This window comes from Lasioglossum baleicum, chromosome 19, assembly GCF_051020765.1.
Source record: "Lasioglossum baleicum chromosome 19, iyLasBale1, whole genome shotgun sequence".
In the NCBI taxonomy this organism is placed as follows: Eukaryota; Metazoa; Arthropoda; class Insecta; order Hymenoptera; family Halictidae; genus Lasioglossum; species Lasioglossum baleicum.
In genome coordinates, this window is record NC_134947.1 from 1428651 (window position 1) to 1448901 (window position 20251).

A 20251-nucleotide genomic window follows, 5' to 3' on the forward strand; every position below is an offset into this window, starting at 1 on the left:
TATACAGTTGAAACATCAAAATCAGTATACAGGGTGGTCCACGCAACTTGCACACCTATAATAACTTCCAAAGTAAGCGTTGCACGAAAAAGTTTTGTATACAGAAGTTGCATGGTCTGAAGGGGTACATTATGTAGTGTATTATTTTTTTACAGGTGGACGCGTAAAGGACATGTGAAGGTCAACTTAATTTTTTTAAATGGAATGAGGTATTTTTTAATACATCAATGATGCAGCTGGACCTATGTATGTCGAAAAGTTAATAGTTCAGGAGATATTTCAATTTAAATAACTCTAAAATACCATTACTGTCGTACTAAGACGTTACATAAGTAAGTAAACATTAACGTCTTAGTACGACAGTAATGGTATTTTAGAGTTATTTAAATTGAAATATCCCCTGAACTACTAATTTTTCGACATACATAGGTTAGTACTTTTTTATAATGAATGTCCAGCTGCATAATTGATGTATTAAAAAATACCTCATTCCATTTAAAAAAATTAAGTTGACCTTCACATGTCCTTTACGCGTCCATCTACAAAAAAGCTACTAACATCTGATTAATGCTTATTCAGGGGGCCTGTTTCTGGCGCCTCACCCTGTATACTAAAATTAAAAAATATAAAAATTAAAATAAAATATAAAAGTGAAAATAAAATATTACTGATAATGTCTGTGGTTGTAAGGAAAAACGCCGCATGTCACAATTTCAAAAATTCGAGTTTATGCATTCATTGAGCTTTAGACTTTAGAGTATAGGATTTACAGTAGCGGACAAAAGTTTAAGACCGCTCTAAAGAAGACGATAACTTTTTTAATATTGTACTATACGATTTGAACTTTTTTGGGAAGCTAGAGCAATTAGTTTACTAAAGGATGTGAAAAGAAATTTTTTCAAAAATTGCAATTGATCGGAATTGTTGAAAAAATACTAAAAGTTGATTTTTTAATTATTTTATGTGGGCCTATATTGAAAATTTAAAAAACACGTTTTGTGTAGATCTGTGTCAATCAAACATATCCTGAAAATTTCGTAAAAATCGGTCGACGTTGCAATGAGCTACAAACGTTTAAAGATGGTAGAAATTGCAGATTTTCACGATTTATTGCCGAAAATCTGCAATTTTTACCATCTTTCAACGTTTGTAGCTCATTGCAACGTCGACCGATTTTGACGAAATTTTCAGGATATGTTTAAATAAACAATCAACTTTTAGTATTTTTTCAACAATTCCGATCAATTGCAATTTTTGAAAAAATTTCTTTTCGCGTCCTTTAGTAAACTAATTGCTCTAGTTTCCCAAAAAAGTTCAAATCGTATAGTAAAATATTAAAAAAGTTATCGTCTTCTTTAGAGCGGTCTTACACTTTTGTCCGCTACTGTACATATTTACCAGAAAAAAAGTCATGGAAACACGTTTGGAAGGCTCAGACAACAATGCAATTTAACCAACCTCCTATGTCAAAGTATTAGCGATCGAAAGTGAAAGTATATGTGACATGCGGCATTCTTCCTGATAACCACAGATATATTGAAATTAAAATCACTTGGTCACACTCGCTTTGTTCATGTTTCTTGCAGCTGCCGTCCACTTTGGCTTTCTCCGCTGCACCTTGAATAAGAATATCTTTGTTTATTAATTTGCACATGAATAATCATTATAATAATAATATTAAAATAAGGGTGATAATTACATATAACAAGGCTGGCCGTTCGATAATTTGCAAACGGTTTTTTGCCCTTTCGGCCCAATCAGCTATAGCAGACCGCCATGCCAGCACGTCAGTCATAATGATACCTAGACTTTCCTGGCGAAGTTGTAGCTGTTGTGCCCCCCGTATTGTGCACTTCTGCTGCCTAAAATAAAAAATTGTTATGTAGCATATCACATTCTGCTAATTTAATGAAAATGAAAGATAAATGTCAGTATAATTTTAAGTGTATTTATTAAACAAGTCGCTGGTCTCTTCGGCCTCCTTTGCTTTTCTTCTAGCCTTCGTGTAGTCGTCTAGAAGCATTATATAATTATTATTTTAATTGTACATGTATGGTGTGTAACTACTTTAACTTACCAAAGGTACTGTTTTTGAAGATCTTTACAGAAAAGTGCTCCCACGAAGGTTGAGGCAGTTCACATTGTTGGATTGCGTTGCTCAATTTTGATTTGTGTACCGGTGGCCAATAACATTTGTCGCCTTCCAGCCGACTATTTGGCACCGCTTCTACCGTTCCGTCCGCCAAAAATTGGACAACGGTCCATGTATTTGTAGGCATCTCCATTTGTGTGTATATATTCTAAGAATTGAAAAGTATGGTAAAATTTAGAGACTAATTTAAACATATATGTAATTACGACGTAAATATATTTAATTAAAGAATATATTTAGAAAAATAGCAAATAGAATGAAGGAATGGAAATATGACCAATTTTTGTTCATTTTTTGACTTCACACTTATTTACACATTAGGGCGGTAGACTCGTTTCCAGGATTGCAATCAATTGCAATCCCGCACCCTTGCAATCCTGGAAAAAGCAGTCTACCCCCTTACAATACCGAAAGTACTTTCTTTGACTTTCTTGCCAACCCCATAGTAAACTTCGAATATAGCGGAAGGGCATCAGCAAAAAACACTAACGGTAACAAATAACAGCAATGGAAGTACTTACTTTTGTAAATATACACTCGTCGGATAAATTATCACTATTACAATACACTAATACAATTAGACACTTCTCTAAACCTGGTGTCGACCGGTGTCGACCATGTGCGCCGGACCAAAAATAGTAACTTCAACAGCGCCACTCGGGGTGAACTACGAAGACAGAGAAGCAGATATGTTTCTCGCAGGAAAGACACTGACAGAGAATATATGAAACAGCTTGATTTTTTCGATCACGCGGGTAAGCCGCATTTCGCGAAGAAGCAATATTTTTTTATGCTCTTTGTGTTGAAATATTCTCTGCATTATTGCGGGGTCCCGTACAGAGCCCTTTTTTGCAATTTGGCTCTTGGAACTTTGTAAACAACAAAAGTGTACGTTTTTATGGAAGAACTTTTTTTCTGTACACTTTTTCCAAATGCTCTTTGCGTTGAAATACTCTCTGTATTATTGCGGATTAGCATGCAGAGCTCTTTTTTCGAAAAAGTGTACAGAAAAAAGTTCTTCCTTAGAAGCTGTATCCCCCTACTCCACCCCACTCTTTACCGGCGGCGTAGGAAAAACAACGTCTCCGGAAAATGTCTCTCAGTCGCCAAAAAGATATCCTTTATGGAGACGTTGCTTTTACGACTGAAATGAGACAGCTGAAAGACGTTCACCCTCTGCTGTGAAAACAACGTCTCCATAAAGACATCTTTTTGACGACTAAAAGACGTATCTTTGGGACATAGACGTTCAGACGGGACGACGACATGAAACAGACATCTATGAGACGATGTGTGCTGGTTGGGATGTCAATCTTTCAATTTCAACTTTAATTTTAAATCCTCCATTTCAACTTCAATTTTTCAATTTCATTTCGTTAATATCAACTTCAATTTCAACTTTAATTTTAAATCTTCAATTTCAATTTCAATTTCAACTCATCAATTTCAACTCTTCAATTTCAATTTTTCAAATACAACGTCAATTTTTCAATTTCAATTCTTTAATTTCAACTCTTCAATTTCAATTTCAACATCAATTTTTCCATTTCAACTGCAATTTCAATATCAACTCTTCACCTTCATTTTCAATTTAAATTTTTCCTCTCTTTCAACTTCAATTTTTCAATTTCAATTCGTTAATTTCAAATGTTCAATTTCATTTTCAACGTCAATTTTTCAATTTCAATTTCAACTCTTCAATTTACACTAGCAAGTTAACGCTATCGTGTTACTACGACAGTAATGGTGTTTTAGAGTTATTTAAAATTTAAATTGAAATATCTCTTGAACTACTAACTTTTCGACGTACATGGGTTAGTACTTTTTTATAACGAATGTCCAGTTGCATCGATTGATGTATTAAAAAATACCTCATTCCATTTAAAAATATATCGATGACTTTGAAATCTCATAAAAAAATGACCTCGAATATTTTTTCCCTTACACCGTTACATGTGGCCCTTCAAACAGTGTAACTTTGCCCTAAGAAGTTTTTTTGTATAACGAAAAGTAACGTAGATACTTAAGTGTTCTGTTTCTTCAGACTCACCCTGTATATTAGTAATGCATGTTTATTTAATGCGTGATTTTGTTTTTGCTAATACATTAATTACTTCAGAAAAGTTACATTATGTTAGTTCTTGATCGTGTTGGGGCCCTCTCAATCGCGGGGCCCCAGTGTATAGCATCCGCCGCACCCCCCAGATGGCCGGCCCTGTGTATACGTCCACAAATATTTTTGTAAATTCTGCAAATTTCTTTTTTATTAATAGATATATAAATATACATATATGATGTCACGTCGGTTCGATAGTCTATAAGTAACGGTAAACTATATCGCAAAAAATGGAGAAAGGTAGGGAAATTGCAGAGGGAGAGAGAGAGGAAGTGTGATAGAAAGTAGATCAACAGTTATTCATGTACGATAGATTTGAGGAAATTTGTCAGTATCTTCTATTATCTTCGTTTGTATACATACAGCATTAAAACAGTGCAGGATGCGTTACATACTTCTTATTGTAAGTACAGATATTTTTCTCTATAAAAATTACTCAAATATTTGATCGATAGTAATTTATTATTTGATGATTCAGAATGCTTTCGAAATAAACGTGGGTTCTTTAAAATTTTCAAATATGTGTGATAAATGGAATGGCATTTAATAGGGTATAAATATTATTATCAATTTTTTTAAATTAACTTTTATATATAAGTCGTTTTATAATAACAAATATATGTAACGTTACAAGAAACAAATCTGACATAAGATAACGGCACCAGTAATTGACGTCGTACCAGTAGACCAGTAGAAATTTTTGGTATAATTAAAAATAATAAATATTTTATAGAGAATTAATATAAATTTAAAATTGAGAGGATTTTAAACAGTATTTTAAATTGTATAATTTATTAGAGAATTAAAATAGATTAGTAAATTTTTGTTGACCATTTTTCAGGAAAACGTGAAGAATAATATGTTTCTGGACGTAATAATCATTCAAAAAAGGCGCAATAGATAAATATAGTATATGGTTTCTCATATTAATAACCACACACGAAACGTTTACCTACAGTGGCTCACGAAAGTATTCGAACTCCCTTTAAAACAGAATAACTTTTTTGTAATTGTAACAAACGACCTGATTTTTTATAATCAATTAGAAGCACTGGTTTATGATATGATATGAAAAAAGATTTTCCAAAAAATTATAATTTACAAAGTTACATTGCAAAAATAAAAAAGGCATTTTCTTAACCTTTTTATTAGGGCTCTTAATGAAAATTTAAAATACATGTTTTGTAGATCTATGTTAGTTATACACATGCTGAAAATTTCATCGAAACCGGTTGACGCAGGCAAAAACGACACGCATCGAGAGATGTACGATTTTGTGGATTTTAAGCAGAAACTGATCAAAAATCGTGTAAAACTACGATTTTCAACATTTTTAATCGCTTGTGGCTCGTGTGTATGTTAATCGATTTTGAGGAAATTTTCAGCATGTGTATAACTAACATAGATCTACAAAACATATATTTTAAATTTTCTTTAAGGGCCTTAATAAAAAAGTTGAAAAAACGACTTTTTTATTTTTGCATGTAACTTTGTAAATTATAATTTTTTGGAAAATATTTTTTGTATATCATTTCATAAACCAGTGCTTCTAATTGAGTATAAAAAATCAGGTCGTTTGTTACAGTTATAAAAAAGTTATTCTGTTTTAAAGGGCGTTCGAATACTTTCGTGAGCCGCTGTATATAGCCCGTTCCTAAATTAGATTTTTTCTTTTCGTTTGTATTTGCCCTTTTATTTGTAATTTGTACTAATTGTTGCAAGGAAACTTAGTAACCGACAAAGTAACCATCCACCTTTAGGCCGTTATTAGACTAGGCCACTGGTGGCGCAACTCGGTTGCGCCACCAGTGGCTCAGCACGTCGTGGGGCATTGAAACAAATGTAACCTATTAGACTACGGTAACTGGTGGAGCCACCAAAAATAGTTGCCGATCTGGTGGACGGCATCGGCAACCGGCCGGGCAACATTTGGTGGCGCCTCCACCAGCCGGGGTATTGATTTGAATGTAGCCTATTAGACAAAGCCACCAAGTTGCGCCACCAGCATCGCGAAAACATGAACAATTGACGTTCAAATTACCACCACATTTATCGTAAAATACATAAGAATACGACACAGCGTTACATCGACAGCGGGAATGAACGCTTGGTGGTACCACCAGTTACCGATTCATAAAAGCTCTTCAATTCGGTGGCGCCACCAAGTTGCCCACCAGTGGCCTAGTCTAATAACGGCCTTAGTAGTTACTATAATAACATATGGCCAATTAGTAGTCATCTCGATTTCAAGGATGATCAACTTTCGCCCCAGGTAACGCACGACGTCTTAAAGACGTCCATTTTGCGTCTATTTTAGGTCTGAAAGACTTGCGTCCTGAAAAGACGTCTTTAAGACCATAAACAGTGTGGTTAGGTGGTTTATATATACATATATACATTTATATATTATCTATTTCATATATATTTTATTATATATTATCTACTCACAGATATAGCAGACCTCTTTCAGACGTCGTTTTTACGTCTGGTTTAAGTCTTACGTTCCCAAAAGACGTCTGGAAGACGCCTTTTTGGAGACGTCGTTTTTAGTGCTGCAGGGAGATGTCTTTTAGACGTCTCATTTCTGCCGTAAAAACGACGCCTCCAAATAGACGCCTTTGAGACGTCTAAAAAGGACGTCTAAAACACGTCAAAAGTTCGTCTATTAGACGTACCGTTTTGTAACATAAGACATTCCAGCGACTTTCGAGACGTCTGAATGTTTTGCGGCAGGCGTCTAAGATACCTCTTTTAGACGTCTCAGTGCTATCTGGGTATATCTAGCAGTATTAGCATTGGTATTATTTGTTCCACTTTGATGTTTTTGCTTCAATTTCAATTCCAATTTCAAATTCATTTCCAATTTCAATTTCAATTTTTATTTTGATTTTAATTGTAATTATTAAGTTTTATTTTTATTGTATTTATCGTGATTTTAATTGCAATTGTTATTTTTATTAGACTTTTTATCTCAATTCCACATTCGTTCTTCTAACAAAACTATTTATTGGTTTAACTTTAATCTAAGACTTCTTCGGGACGTCTGTAAGACCTCCCGAATATCTTACGAACGTCTCTTGAACGTCTCTTAAACGTAAAACAGACCTCTCAAAGACTTCTTTAAGACGTACCGTTTTCTAACACAAGACGTTCGGAAGACGTTCATAGGACATTCGGGACATCTTTATGACGTCTGAATGTCCAACTGAAGACGTCTTAAACACGTCTTTAAGACGTCTTTGTGCTATCTGTGGAATGTCTGTAAAATTTAAATAATGCAATTATTTTGAAAAAGTTAATTTTGTTACACAATCTAATGTTCAAACAGCATTTTCACGCATAGATGAGTCTCTCTATTTTAAATAATGGCTAAAGGCGTTTACTATTATTCACGCAGAGCATTTTTCTTAACTGCAATCAACTATTGTTTGTTGGTTTTATACCTTACAGCTCAAATTCTATTTCGACATTGTTCAATTTAAACTAAACAATTTACTGTGGACTACATAAATATTTATTAATTATTACAACCACTGAAAGTTGTAAGCATTAAGCAGAGTTTAAATTTAAAAATCTATAATAAAATCGCATCTTTTATTTATGTGTTTAAAGAGTATTTAAATTATTTTACAACCTCATTAATAATGTAGGTATAATATCAATATAGGAGTTTTTTTTATGAGAACGGATTAATCATTTTTACATTTCTAGATAGCACAAAGACGTCTTAAAGATGTCATTAAGACGTCGGCAGTTGGACATTCAGACGTTTCAAAGATGTTCACAATGTCCTACGAACGTCTTGTGTTAGAAAACGGTACGTCTTAAAGACGTCTGTTTGACGACTAGAAAACGTTCGTAAGACATTCGTGCGTTCTATAAGACGTCCCTAAGAAGTCTTAAAGGTCCAATAAATGTTAATTAAATAAAAAGAAGGGAACAGTAAAAATAGATTTCGACAAAAAGAGTTTAAAGCAGGGACTGAAACGGTTCTGAAAATAACTGTTTGAAACTTTATATATCGGTTCTGGCTTACATCGGTTACGGTTACGGTTCTGGAGAACCGATGTTATTTCGGTTCTGTAACTGTTATTTTTCGGTTCTGGCTTATATCGGTTACGGTTACGGTCCTGGAGAACCGGCATTATTTCGGTTCTGTATCTGTTATTTTTCGGTTCTGGATTTCGGTCCCGGATTTCAGTTCTGTCATTCTGTATTCTGTATTGTGTTCAGTCAGTTCGGTCTTATATGTTTATTATGTAAGTAGTTATTTTTCGTTACTTATAATTTAAACAATCTTTAAATAAATTTTTATAATTTGTTTCTATATTCGTTATTTGAATTGTTATTTCAATAATTTATTTTTAAAACCATTCTTTTAATAAATAAATTTTTATAATTTGTTTCTATATTCGTTACTTGAATTATTATTTCAATGATTTATCGTTAAAACCATTGTTTTAATAAATAAATTTTTATAATTTGTTTCTATATTCGTTATTTGAATTGTTATTTCAATAATTTATTGTTAAAACCATAGTTTTAATAAATAAATTTTTATAATGTGTTTCTATATTCGATATTTGAATTGTCATTTCAATATTTAATTGTGAAAATAATTGTTTAAACAAGTAAATTTTTATAATTTGTTTCTATATTCGTTATTTGAATTATTATTTCAAAAATAATTTATTATTAAAATAACTGTTTAAACAAGTAAATTTTTATAATTTGTTTCTATATTCATTATTATTTCAATAATAATTTATTATTAAAATAATTGTTGAAATAAATAAATTTTTACAATCTATGGAAATGTGTTTCGATATTTATTATTTAAATACGTGTACATTGTCGAAATAATTATATAAATGAAAAAATGTTTGTATTTCTTATATGTCAGCCAGTATTAATTTAAATAATTGTTTCGACAATGTACACGTATTTAAATAATAAATATCGAAACACATTTCCATAGATTGCAAAAATTTATTTATTTAAACCAGTGATGAATCCGCTGGAATCCGGCGCGAGGCGCGACGCAACAAAGTATTTAATATTGCGTTCGTTGTTTTGGCCCACAATACGCCGCGGGTTGGTCACCACTGATTGAAACAATTATTTTAACAATATATTATTATTGAAATAATAATTCAAATAATGAATATAGAAACAAATTATAAAAATTTATTTGTTTAAACAATTATTTTAATAATAGATTATTATTGAAACAATAATTCAAATAACGAATATAGGAACAAATTATAAAAATTATTTGTTTAAACAATTATTTTAACAATAAAATATTGAAATGACACACAATTCAAATACCGAATATAGAAACACATTATAAAAATTTATTTATTAAAACTATGGTTTTAACAATAAATTATTGAAATAACAATTCAAATAACGAATATAGAAACAAATTATGAAAATTTATTTTTAAAACAATGGTTTTAACAATAAATTATTGAAATAACAATTCAAATAACGAATATAGTTCGAACAAAATGCGTTCCGCGGGCCTGCGGGTTGCTCATCACTGGTTTAAAGTTTAAATAAATAAATTTTTACAATCTATGGAAATGTGTTTCGATATTAATTATTTAAATACGTGTACGTTGTCGAATCAATTATTTAAATGAATACTGGCTGACATAAGAAATGCAAAAATTTATTCGTTTAAATAATTGTTTCAACAATTTAAATAATAAATATCGAAACACATTTCCATAGATTGTAAAAATTTATTTATTTAAACAATTATTTTAACAATAAATTATTATTGAAATAATAATTCAAGTAATGAATATAGAAACAAATTATAAAAATTTATTTATTAAAACTATGGTTTTAACAATAAATTATTGAAATAACGAATCAAATAACGAATATAGAAACAAATTATAAAAATTTATTTATTAAAACAATGGTTTTAACGATAAATTATTGAAATAACAATTCAAATAATGAATATAGTTCAAACAAAATGCGTTCCTCAGGCCTGCGGGTTCCTCGTCACTGGTTTAAGTAAATAACGAAAAATAACTACTTACATAATAAATATACATATAAGACCGAACTGAACGAACACAATACAGAATACAGAATGACAGATCCGAAATCCAGAACCGAAAAACAACAGTTACAGAACCGAAATAATATCGGTTCTCCAGAACCGTAACCGTAACCGATATAAGCCAGAGCCGATATTCTCGTAACAGTTATAACATCATTTCGGTTCTTCATAACTGTTTCGATCAGAACCAATATATAACAGTTTGAAACAGTTATTTTTCAGAACCGTTTCAGTCCCTGTCTTACAGACGTCTTTTTAGGATGTAAAACTTTCAGACCTAAAATAGACGTAAAGTGGACGTCTTTGCGACGTCTGCAGTTAGACATTCAGCTGTCTTAAAGATGTCCCGAATGTCCTACGAACGTCTTCTAAATGTCCTACGGACGTCTTACTGAAACGTCTTTTGTTAAAAAACGGTACGTCTCAAAGACATCTGTTTGACGTCTAAAAGACGTTCAGGAGACGTTCGTTGGACATTCAGGAGGTCTTTATATTACTTCTTATGGGAAAGGTTGTCTTGGTATACGTCCTATTCGCTATAGGTCCAAACATCAGGAACGGATAATTTATGTAGCTTATTAGATTCGGAGATACCATTAGAAAAACGTAATAATAATACCGTACATAGCACACGACGTCTTAAAGACGTTCATTTTACGTCCATTTGAGGTCTGAAAGTCTTATGTCCTAAAAAGTCGTCTTTAAGACCATAAACAGTGTGGTTTTTATATACCCATAATCTAGCAGTATTAGAATTGGTATTATTTGTTCGAGTTAGTGTTTTTGCTTCAATTTCAATTTCAATTTCAATTCCGATTTCAATTCCAATTTCAGTTCCAATTCCAATTCCAATTTCAATTGTAATTGTAATTTTAATTACTCTTTTTATGTAAATTCCACATGCGTTCTTCTAATAAAGCTATTTATTGATTTAACTTTAAACTCGTTTTTGTCGAAATCTATACATAGTTCTACTCTTCCCTTCTTTTATTTTAATTAACATTTATGCACCTTTAAGACTTCTTAGGGACGTCTTAATAAGACCTCCCGAATGCTACGAACGTCTCCTGAACGTCTTTTAGACGTCAAACAGACGTCTTTAAGACGTACTGTTTTGTAACACAAGACATTCAGGAGACGTTCGGAACACGTTTGAATGTCCAACTGCAGACGTCTTAAAGTCGTTTCCAAGACGTCTTTGTGCTATCTGGGACAGTGTTTCTTTTCATCATGGCCTTTAATAATAAAGGAATAATAATATTCCTACTGGTGTCATATTAAATGCTCCTTTAATATCCAGCAGGCAGGTTTAAGGTCGTATACCGAGGTTCCACTGTAGTCGTTCTTATTGTCAATCGTGAGAATGCGTGCAAGCAATACTGATCGAAATAGAATTTCTGATTCAAAGTGGTAACCGCGTTCTCATGCGATCTATTTTACTTCGGAATCATTCATTGCAAGTTAGACGATTAATATATGCAAACATCTATGTAACCAACTTTGTATTTCCATTTCTTTCATTTAGTTTTCAATAAATGCTGCTGTTGTGTGGACGACGAACGATTCAAGGCCTAAAAATCATCGACTATTTGAGAACAAACAATTGTTATTGAACACTTTATTAAAAAAACCTTCGAAGTCCAAATTTCAGGAACTTAATGCAATGGTCTCGCAAGGATTGGAAAGAGATAAAGAGAATGATACGGATCTGGAAAATGGAAATGAGAAATTTACGAAACCGTGGGATTCGTCGAGAAAGTCAGATAGGGTACAATTTCAAATAGAAGGTCACGAAGGGCCCGAAACTTACATTTTTGGATTTGATACTGGAAGCAGGTAAATTTAGAAACCTATGTTTCAATTTTTATTAACTCTTTGCACTCCTTTGTCGAGAGTATGATTCGACATCAAAGGAAAAGAAATGTAAATAAAACGGGTTTTTATACATATATACATATATATGTATTTGGTTCTTCCTTTATATTTATTTAATTGTCTTATTTTTTAGTTAAAAACAAATATAAATTACAACAAAGTTTGAGACCTATATTTAATATAATTAGTACACTTTCTCAATTTTTTAAGAAGTAACCCGCTATGAAAACACGGCATTTTTTTAAAACCATTGCAAAATAAATGGAGAAAAAAAACATTTTTCTCAAATAACAAAATATAAAATAATTCGGAGTGCAAAGGTTTAATATACATATGTATGTGTGTAATGTCAATCACAATATTTAAATGAAGAATATGTAATAAATCACTTTCAGGAGAAGTAGACACATTAGATTAGAAGAGAGATACCCGAATGGTACTATAAAAGGACAATATGGCTATTTTGATGCAACAGCCAAATGGAGAGTAGTTCACTATGTTGCTAAACCTGACGATATACCGACAGAAAGACATCACGAAAGAAACGTGCGAACATTAAAAAATTAACAAAACATTTGTTATTTACCTGTTTGAGTTGAATATTCATATGTATAACACACAACGTACATACATATATTAGAGATCTCGATTTCACGTGTGCCTGAAATACACGTGTACACGTGTAGTTTGAATATTCGTGTTGAAACAAGTGTGTTTCAATACACGGATACACATATATTTTACTCCCAAAAGCACACGACGTCTTTTAGACGTCGTTTTATCGTCGTTTTTACGTCTGTACATCATACGTCACAAAAAGACGCCTCTTTGGAGACGTCGTCTTCATGGCAGAAATGAGATGTTTAAAAGGCGTCTACCTTCAGCTGTAAAAACATCTCCAAAGAGGCGTCTTAAAAACGTCGTTTTTACGTCCGTACGTCACAAAAAGACGCGTTTTAGACGTCTACAAGACGCCTCTTTGGAGTCGTCGTTTTTATGGCAGAAATGAGACGTCTAAAAGGCGTCTTCCTTCAGCCGTAAAACCGACATCTCCAAAGAGACGTCGTGTTTGACGTTTAAAAGGCGTCTTTTTGGGACATAACAAGACACAAGACGAACAGACGTAAAAACGACGTCTGGAAGACGTCGTGTACTATCTGGGTAAAGTATACGTGTTTCCGTGTATTAAACATTACACGAACTCAAACATGTATACATATATTCGTTACACGTGTACACATGTACATGTGAATTTTCAATACACGTTCAAACTCGTAATCTCTAGCATATATAAATATATAAATATATAAATATATATATATATATATATATGTGTATATATGTTATTATTATTATTATTAAATATAAAAGAAAGAATAAGATACTGGAGTTAAATTATTTATTCAACAATAACAACAGCTATACAAGAAAAATAAAAATAAACGGTACAGACATAGTGAATGTAAATCTGCGAGTACAATAGAGTAACAAAGAAACAGTTCTGTTGGCGAATACACACATGTATGTACAAGGGAATATACAATACGTATGTATTTCTGTATAAGCATTACATTCACACTCGTAACATACACCAGATTACAAAAATAGTTCAATTAAAAACTTCAAGGTAACATACATACCTTAATTAACTTGTGTCGGTCTTGTTTAAATAATGAATTGTTGAATTTTATATAGGAAATGTTATCGTCTCATAAAATATAAATAATCTTGAAATAAACAAGTCAAGTACAGTCAAATATAAATGAAATTGTTCGTGGGCCTGAAGAGCACGAGTAGTTTTTACACGGTATTTACGTAACTAATATATCTTGATATTAGTTGTTTAACGTACTTACATTGGTTTCACACTACAAACATTTTTTATGCATTCAACGGTTACATTAGCTACACGATTGAAACATTAATAAGCAGTGTGCAACATGCTACATGCTGAGAACGATATTACGTAATAAAAAATGACTTGCACCTTTCGTTCGAATGTGATCCGATTTTCAACGCGATTGATTATATGTAACTCGCTGCGCAGTTATTACACAGCGAAAAATGTGCTAACAGTATAATGCAGTATAATTAAGAAACATTAAATGCATTCAAGTAACAAGAGCATACTGTGTAAAACGCTCGTGAATTTCAGGCCGTATTCTTAACGACTATGTCAAATATTCTTTGATTTGGACTTTCATTCACTCCTCCAGGAGTAATTTGTGAATTTCAATATGTCCCACAGTTCCCACACCGTAAAAACCTTTCCACTAGCAAACAAAAGTTTCTACAAAATTCTTAGAAATAAAGTTTACCGAAATATTAAAGGAGAGTATAAAAAAGTAGAAATAATTGGCTCAGCATATTTATAATTCGTGTGACACACATATAGAATTCCTAAGATTCCCAAATAAACCTTTTCAAACAGAAAAAAGGAAACCATCCAAGTACAAAGAATAGAACTGTCACATGTATCAACGATACAATGCCACACATTGTATAGATTCAACAAAATGAGAAGTTATAATCAACAATGATAAAACTTAAATACTTTCGCAGGTGATTAAAAACGTTGCGCATGATGTGATGATTTGTTCCGAGAAAATCACGTGGAATACAATACGCAAAAACGTAGAATTGAATAATACTTTTTGGAAATGGCCCCTAGAAACATATCAATCTTTTTTACGATGTATTCCTTCTGTTACTTTCTTCGTCGTCCGTCTCACTTCGCTTTTTTATCATCAGCACCGTAAGACGAGCTTTTACTTATTTCAGACATTCCTATCGTTTTGTGCATAAGTAGATAAACTGGAATATGTAAGTAAACCGATATTAATGCGAAGTGTTAAACAGGAAAATATAGCTGTGCGTTTCTAAGATACTTACACAAGAAGATAATACCCACACCGATGGAAAAGTAAACCGTTGAACCGGACAAGAACAGATTGACTAAATAATAAAGCATTGGTACTAAAACTATCACTGTCCAGAAAACTGTATGTATGAAAGTGTAAGGTCTCCTTTTTACTTCGAAGCAATCTGTTCTGGGAACGCCACTCGTGGCAAAGAAGTCACCAGTTTTTATGAAACTTTCTGCCATGCGATCCTGAAGAAAAAAAGCAGCAAGCAAATGTTATTGTATGTACATATATCAAAATTAGAGATATCGATTTCACGTGTACCTGAAATACACGTGTACACGTGTAGTTCGGATGTACGTGTTGAAGTTCGTGTAATTAGATACACGTGTACACGTGTGTTTCGATACACAGATACACGTATATTTTACCCAGATAGCACACGACGTCTTTTAGACGTCGTTTCTATGGCAGAAATGGAACGTCTAAAAGACGTCTGCCTTCATCCGTAAACAACGACATCTCCAAAAAGGCGTATTTTGAGACGTAAGACGTACAGACGTGAAAACGACGTCTAAAAGACGTCGTGTGCTGTCTGGGTAAAATATACGTGTATCCGTGTATCGAAATACACATGTATATATTCGTTACACGTGGACGCGTGTACACGTGAATTTTCAATACACGTTCAAACTCGTGATCTCTAATCAAAATTGATCAAAGAAGACGATGCAACGTTGTACCTTCATTTCGTAAAGTTTGTAAAGCCATTCAGCTGCAGCTTCATCATTTTCTGGCACATCCTCTAAAGGAATCCTTTGTATGTACAAGTGAGCAACAACTCGTTTGCCCAGTAATAAATTTGTAATCGTTGGCTTTACTGGATCGTCGGGCTTAAAATTTACTTGTACATTATAGATTGCGGGAATTTTGCCTCGCATGTGTGATACGCTCGCTGTGAAACCCTTTGTTCGCGGAGTTAAATGGTATTTTAATACTGGAAGACCCTTCTCTCGAGCAAACTTCTGACTCGCCTCTGCCTTCTTCGCCGTGAAACGTGTCCCTTCGGCGTTCAAAAGTAACTGCACAAATAATTCATAGAAACTGTCATGCAAGATATGAATGTTCTAGCGTTTAATAATGCATAAGTTTAACTGAAAAAGACAGGAAATATTACCCATATAATATCAGGATGATTTGCAAGTTCATCGATTTGAGTACCAATTATTTGTTTATCCTTTTCCCAATTTCTTTCTAGGAATATATTTTCTGCAAATTTCCATGCCCAACCTAATGTTGGAATATACTGTATCGATTTCTTGGCATATGCTTTGCAATTCTGAAATGTGCATACATTTTACAATCGAGGAAGCTACTAATGAAGCTTGTCAAAATGCATGTATTACTTTCTAACTGATCATACATACACCAAGTGTCCCAAGTCGTTCACAAAAACTCCATCCGATAAGCCAGTCTATTTCATAGCTATGATTCATTAATAAATATCCATGCTCTTTCCCATAATATTTTTCATACTCTTTTTTATCTATGTACATTATTATACCTGTCCCAGACCACCAATCTGTCATAAATACCAATTCTGAAAATGTAATTCAAATTTAGCAGATGCAATTTACAATTGTCGGTATTATTCTGTCTAGATTAAATGCGATATAATCATAAATAAAATTGCAGAACAAAATTAGTGAACTTGCTTGTGTAACATATTCAGAAGAACTAATTATAGGTTTTGCACTTCAAATTCATCCTTTTACAAGTCAAATTGAACCTTACGCAAATCAATTTCACCCTTCCGCAAATTAAATTCAACCTTTTGCAAATCAATTTCACCCATTCAGAATATTCAAAAGTCAATTAGACTCAGTTATTTAGACACACGTGAACGGTATCATTACTGCGAGGAAAACATAAGACTCAATATTCAATACGTTTCAATAAATACACATGTACTAGATATCACGAGTTTGAACGTGTATTGAAAACTCACGTGTACACGTGTCCACGTGTAACGAATATATACGTGTTTGAGTTATGTATAATGTTTAATATACGTGTATTTCGATACACGAATACACGTATATTTTACCCAGACAGCACACGACGTCTTTTAGACGTCGTTTTCACGTCTGTACGTCTCACATCTCAAAAGACGCCTTTTTGGAGATGTCGTTTTTACGGCTGAAGGCAGACGTCTTTTAGACGTTCAATTTCTGCCATAAAAACGACGTCTCCGAAGAGGCATCTTGTAGGCGTCTAAAAGGCGTCTTTTTGTGACGTAAGACGTATAGACGTAAAAACGGCGTGAAAACGACGTCTAAAAGGGTAAAATATACGTGTATCTGTGTATCGAAACACACGTCTACACGTGTATCTAATTACACGAACTTCAACACGTGTATTTCAGGTATACGTACTTTCATTTTAAAAATTTATCAATCAGAAAATGGCTACAATGAATATACAATGAATATACTGTCTACACACAGTTTTCAGTTTTATTCATTTTCAAGTTAATGAATTGGTAATTACTCTTAAATAAATATTTCATGTACATCTTTGCAATAGATGACATTTTGAATTTCTTAACAATTAATTTACATTTGATTTGATTTTTTTAACGAAACCTTACTGAAAAATACATTCTTTGTAAAAAATTAAAATTGATTTGGAAAAGAGATTTGGAAATTGCTTTGCAGAAGGGTGAAAGTGATTTGCGAAAGAGTATATTTGCTTTGCAGAAGGGTGAAATTGATTTGCAAAAGTGTGAATTTGGAGTGAAAAACCTGTAAACATAATTTTAAAAATCATATATGCAGCAGGAAATATTAACTTACGGCTATAAAATGTATAGCAGAGATAGTAGTTAATCTTCCGATAAAAATATTTGGAAAAAGGTCTAAGACCAAAGTATAAAAGACATTGGAAGAAATTGATTATCAATCCTGATGTAAAAAATGTTATAGCAAACATCAGGTGAATAACTGTAGATTGCTTTAAGATTGATAGCATCCCCATCTTTTCAAAATTTCTTATCTGTGCGTTTAATAAAGCAAAAATATATGTATATGTATATAATATATCAGTTGTAGATCTCGAAGAGTGTTTTGTGCCTGGAACAAACAAAATTAATTTCAGGATTATAATAAGTTCCAGCATCGTATTATGTTCTAAAGAAATAGAATTCCAATTGAGGTAATATTATTCTAATAACTATTAATTTTGTTGTACCTTGTATTTTGAGAATACAAAAAAAAGAAGTTATTTAATCAAAATCTTTTGTAAATAATAAAAATGTATAGTTTTGACAGTATCTATGTGTAAGTACTATACAAGGGGTTAGGAATAATGTTCTAAAAAAGTCAATAGGTAGGAATAATTAAGTTTTTTTATTAACTCATTATTTTCATCTTATGTCATACCACTTATATAAACATCAGTTTAAAAATATATTTTAAAATTCTCTTAATAGATAACATTTGATATATGGGTATCAATAGTTACAAAAAAGTTAATAAAATTCCCTTTCTACAATACGTGTGTATGTAAATTATTATATATGAGCCTGGACAATGTAATAATAATTACCTACATATGTATCATGATTAAAAAGATATACCAATGAAAACTGGTAGTATTTATAAAATACATTAACTATTTTATTATTTATCTTATATATCTTATCATAAAATGATTCACTTCGATTTATTGAAGTTTATCTCATTGTTTTCGTTTTCGCTATATACAGTCTTCAAAATGAATTGCAATTCCTAACCTGCTCCCAAACGAGAAGAAAGTGACTATGGAAATATTTAGTTTACGTTTGAATGAGTTATGTTATAAAACTATATCACTGCAATTGTTGCCCATAATAATAAAAGTATATTGTATCGAAGAAAAACAACAGAGTTTATGTATTAGAAAATCGATTGAATATTAAGTACGCTGAGTTAAACAAGAATATTTTTAAAGGGCTGTATAAAATCGTACAGACTATTTTCAAAACAGTTTATACTTTAACATTCATAAATAAAAATATCGAAGCGTCATACGTTTTCCAGAAAAAAGTAAACTCACCCGTCTCAAATCATTTCTACACACTATCCTTCCTACGATCAATTCTTTTGTAAAGAAATTGCTGCGTTATACGTCAGATGAGAAATGTTACCAAGAGAATTACACAGTATTCTCACCAATTCTCTCTCCACTGCTCCACACTCCACCACACTCCACGACTGTCCCAGACTGTCCACAACGACTCCACAGTGTCGCGCTTTAGCAGTGCTGCCAGATGGTTGTAAGATTGCAACCAGGTACTCTCCTCCTTTTCCCCTTCCACTATCCTATTCCATCCCTGATAGCACAACGGACTCCACGGGCACCGACGAGATACTGTTAAAGACTGCCAGCCTTATGGGAGTTGGCGGGACTCGAATTTTTCGGTATTTCTTACGCCCTCTAGGATATATTTTAGCTCCATCCAGAGAAACAGAAGGCCAACGACGGCATTTTGTCGGTAAAGAAGACCACTGAGGAGATTCTCGTCGCGATGCATCGGTGTGAATGCGAATTATTACGAAACCATATCGATTATTATTAAATGTTACATTCTCCGTCATATTTCAGACGATGTTTTGGCACTATTTTAACACTATTTAGAACTTTTAGCGATGTGGTATATCAGATCACTGTACCTTTCACGTTATCCCCGCGCCCACTTACTGGTCCCGCGGAATAACGCAGGGGCTGGCAGTCTTTAATAGTATCTCGTCGGTGCCACGGGGAATGCAGCTTTCTGCAGTCCAGCTGGAACGCCACTCTATCCTGGATTCTGCTTCCCCGCAAGATGGCAGCACGGTCGCACTGATTAATGCGGCGAATGCCGTTATACAGGGCAGCGCCGTCGGTAAGGGCAGATCGCACTAATGTGGCAGATGTCGATAAAGTAAATTTCTATTGTACAAATATGTAGCAGTTTTCCTTTTTACCGACAATACTGATTTTTGAATGAATATTCAGTCACATGCAAGGAGAGAAAACGAAAAAAAAAATAATCTGTTCAAAATAAAAATTCTCTGCATCGATTGCAAGAGATGGAAGCTAAGATTAAAATGTCCCCATGCAAAAAAAGACAAAGTGTCATA

At 32.8% G+C, this 20251-nt stretch overlaps 2 protein-coding genes and 1 long non-coding RNA gene across 5 annotated transcripts; 1 reads left to right on the forward strand and 2 right to left on the reverse strand.

The window, feature by feature from the left end:
- Positions 1–526: 526 nt before the first annotated feature.
- Positions 527–2985, reverse strand: LOC143218515 (uncharacterized). The gene is made up of 4 exons (XR_013011102.1): positions 2674–2985; positions 2078–2300; positions 1700–2013; positions 527–1617 (listed from the first exon to the last, which is right to left on the reverse strand). It is a non-coding gene; the product is annotated as an uncharacterized LOC143218515 (long non-coding RNA).
- On the forward strand, positions 2007–13564 carry LOC143218510 (uncharacterized). Of its 2 annotated transcripts, none has more exons than XM_076443732.1 (3): positions 2007–4671; positions 11876–12186; positions 12621–13564. In XM_076443732.1, the coding sequence occupies exons 1-3, from the start codon at positions 4651–4653 to the stop codon at positions 12790–12792; spliced, it is 504 nt and encodes a 167-aa protein (XP_076299847.1). In that variant the 5' UTR covers positions 2007–4650; the 3' UTR covers positions 12793–13564. The 2 variants fall into 2 exon arrangements, with proteins under 2 accessions (XP_076299847.1, XP_076299848.1); XM_076443733.1 differs by having other exon boundaries at positions 2007–2907.
- A 45-nt stretch (positions 13565–13609) lies between these two features.
- Positions 13610–19867, reverse strand: LOC143218509 (1-acyl-sn-glycerol-3-phosphate acyltransferase delta). 2 transcript variants are annotated; one of them, XM_076443731.1, is made up of 7 exons: positions 19301–19867; positions 17945–18220; positions 16517–16689; positions 16267–16428; positions 15833–16171; positions 15118–15337; positions 13610–15039 (listed from the first exon to the last, which is right to left on the reverse strand). In XM_076443731.1, the coding sequence occupies exons 2-7, from the start codon at positions 18123–18125 to the stop codon at positions 14954–14956; spliced, it is 1161 nt and encodes a 386-aa protein (XP_076299846.1). In that variant the 5' UTR covers positions 18126–18220; positions 19301–19867; the 3' UTR covers positions 13610–14953. The 2 variants fall into 2 exon arrangements, with proteins under 2 accessions (XP_076299846.1, XP_076299844.1); XM_076443729.1 differs by having other exon boundaries at positions 19185–19866.
- Positions 19868–20251: the final 384 nt, after the last annotated feature.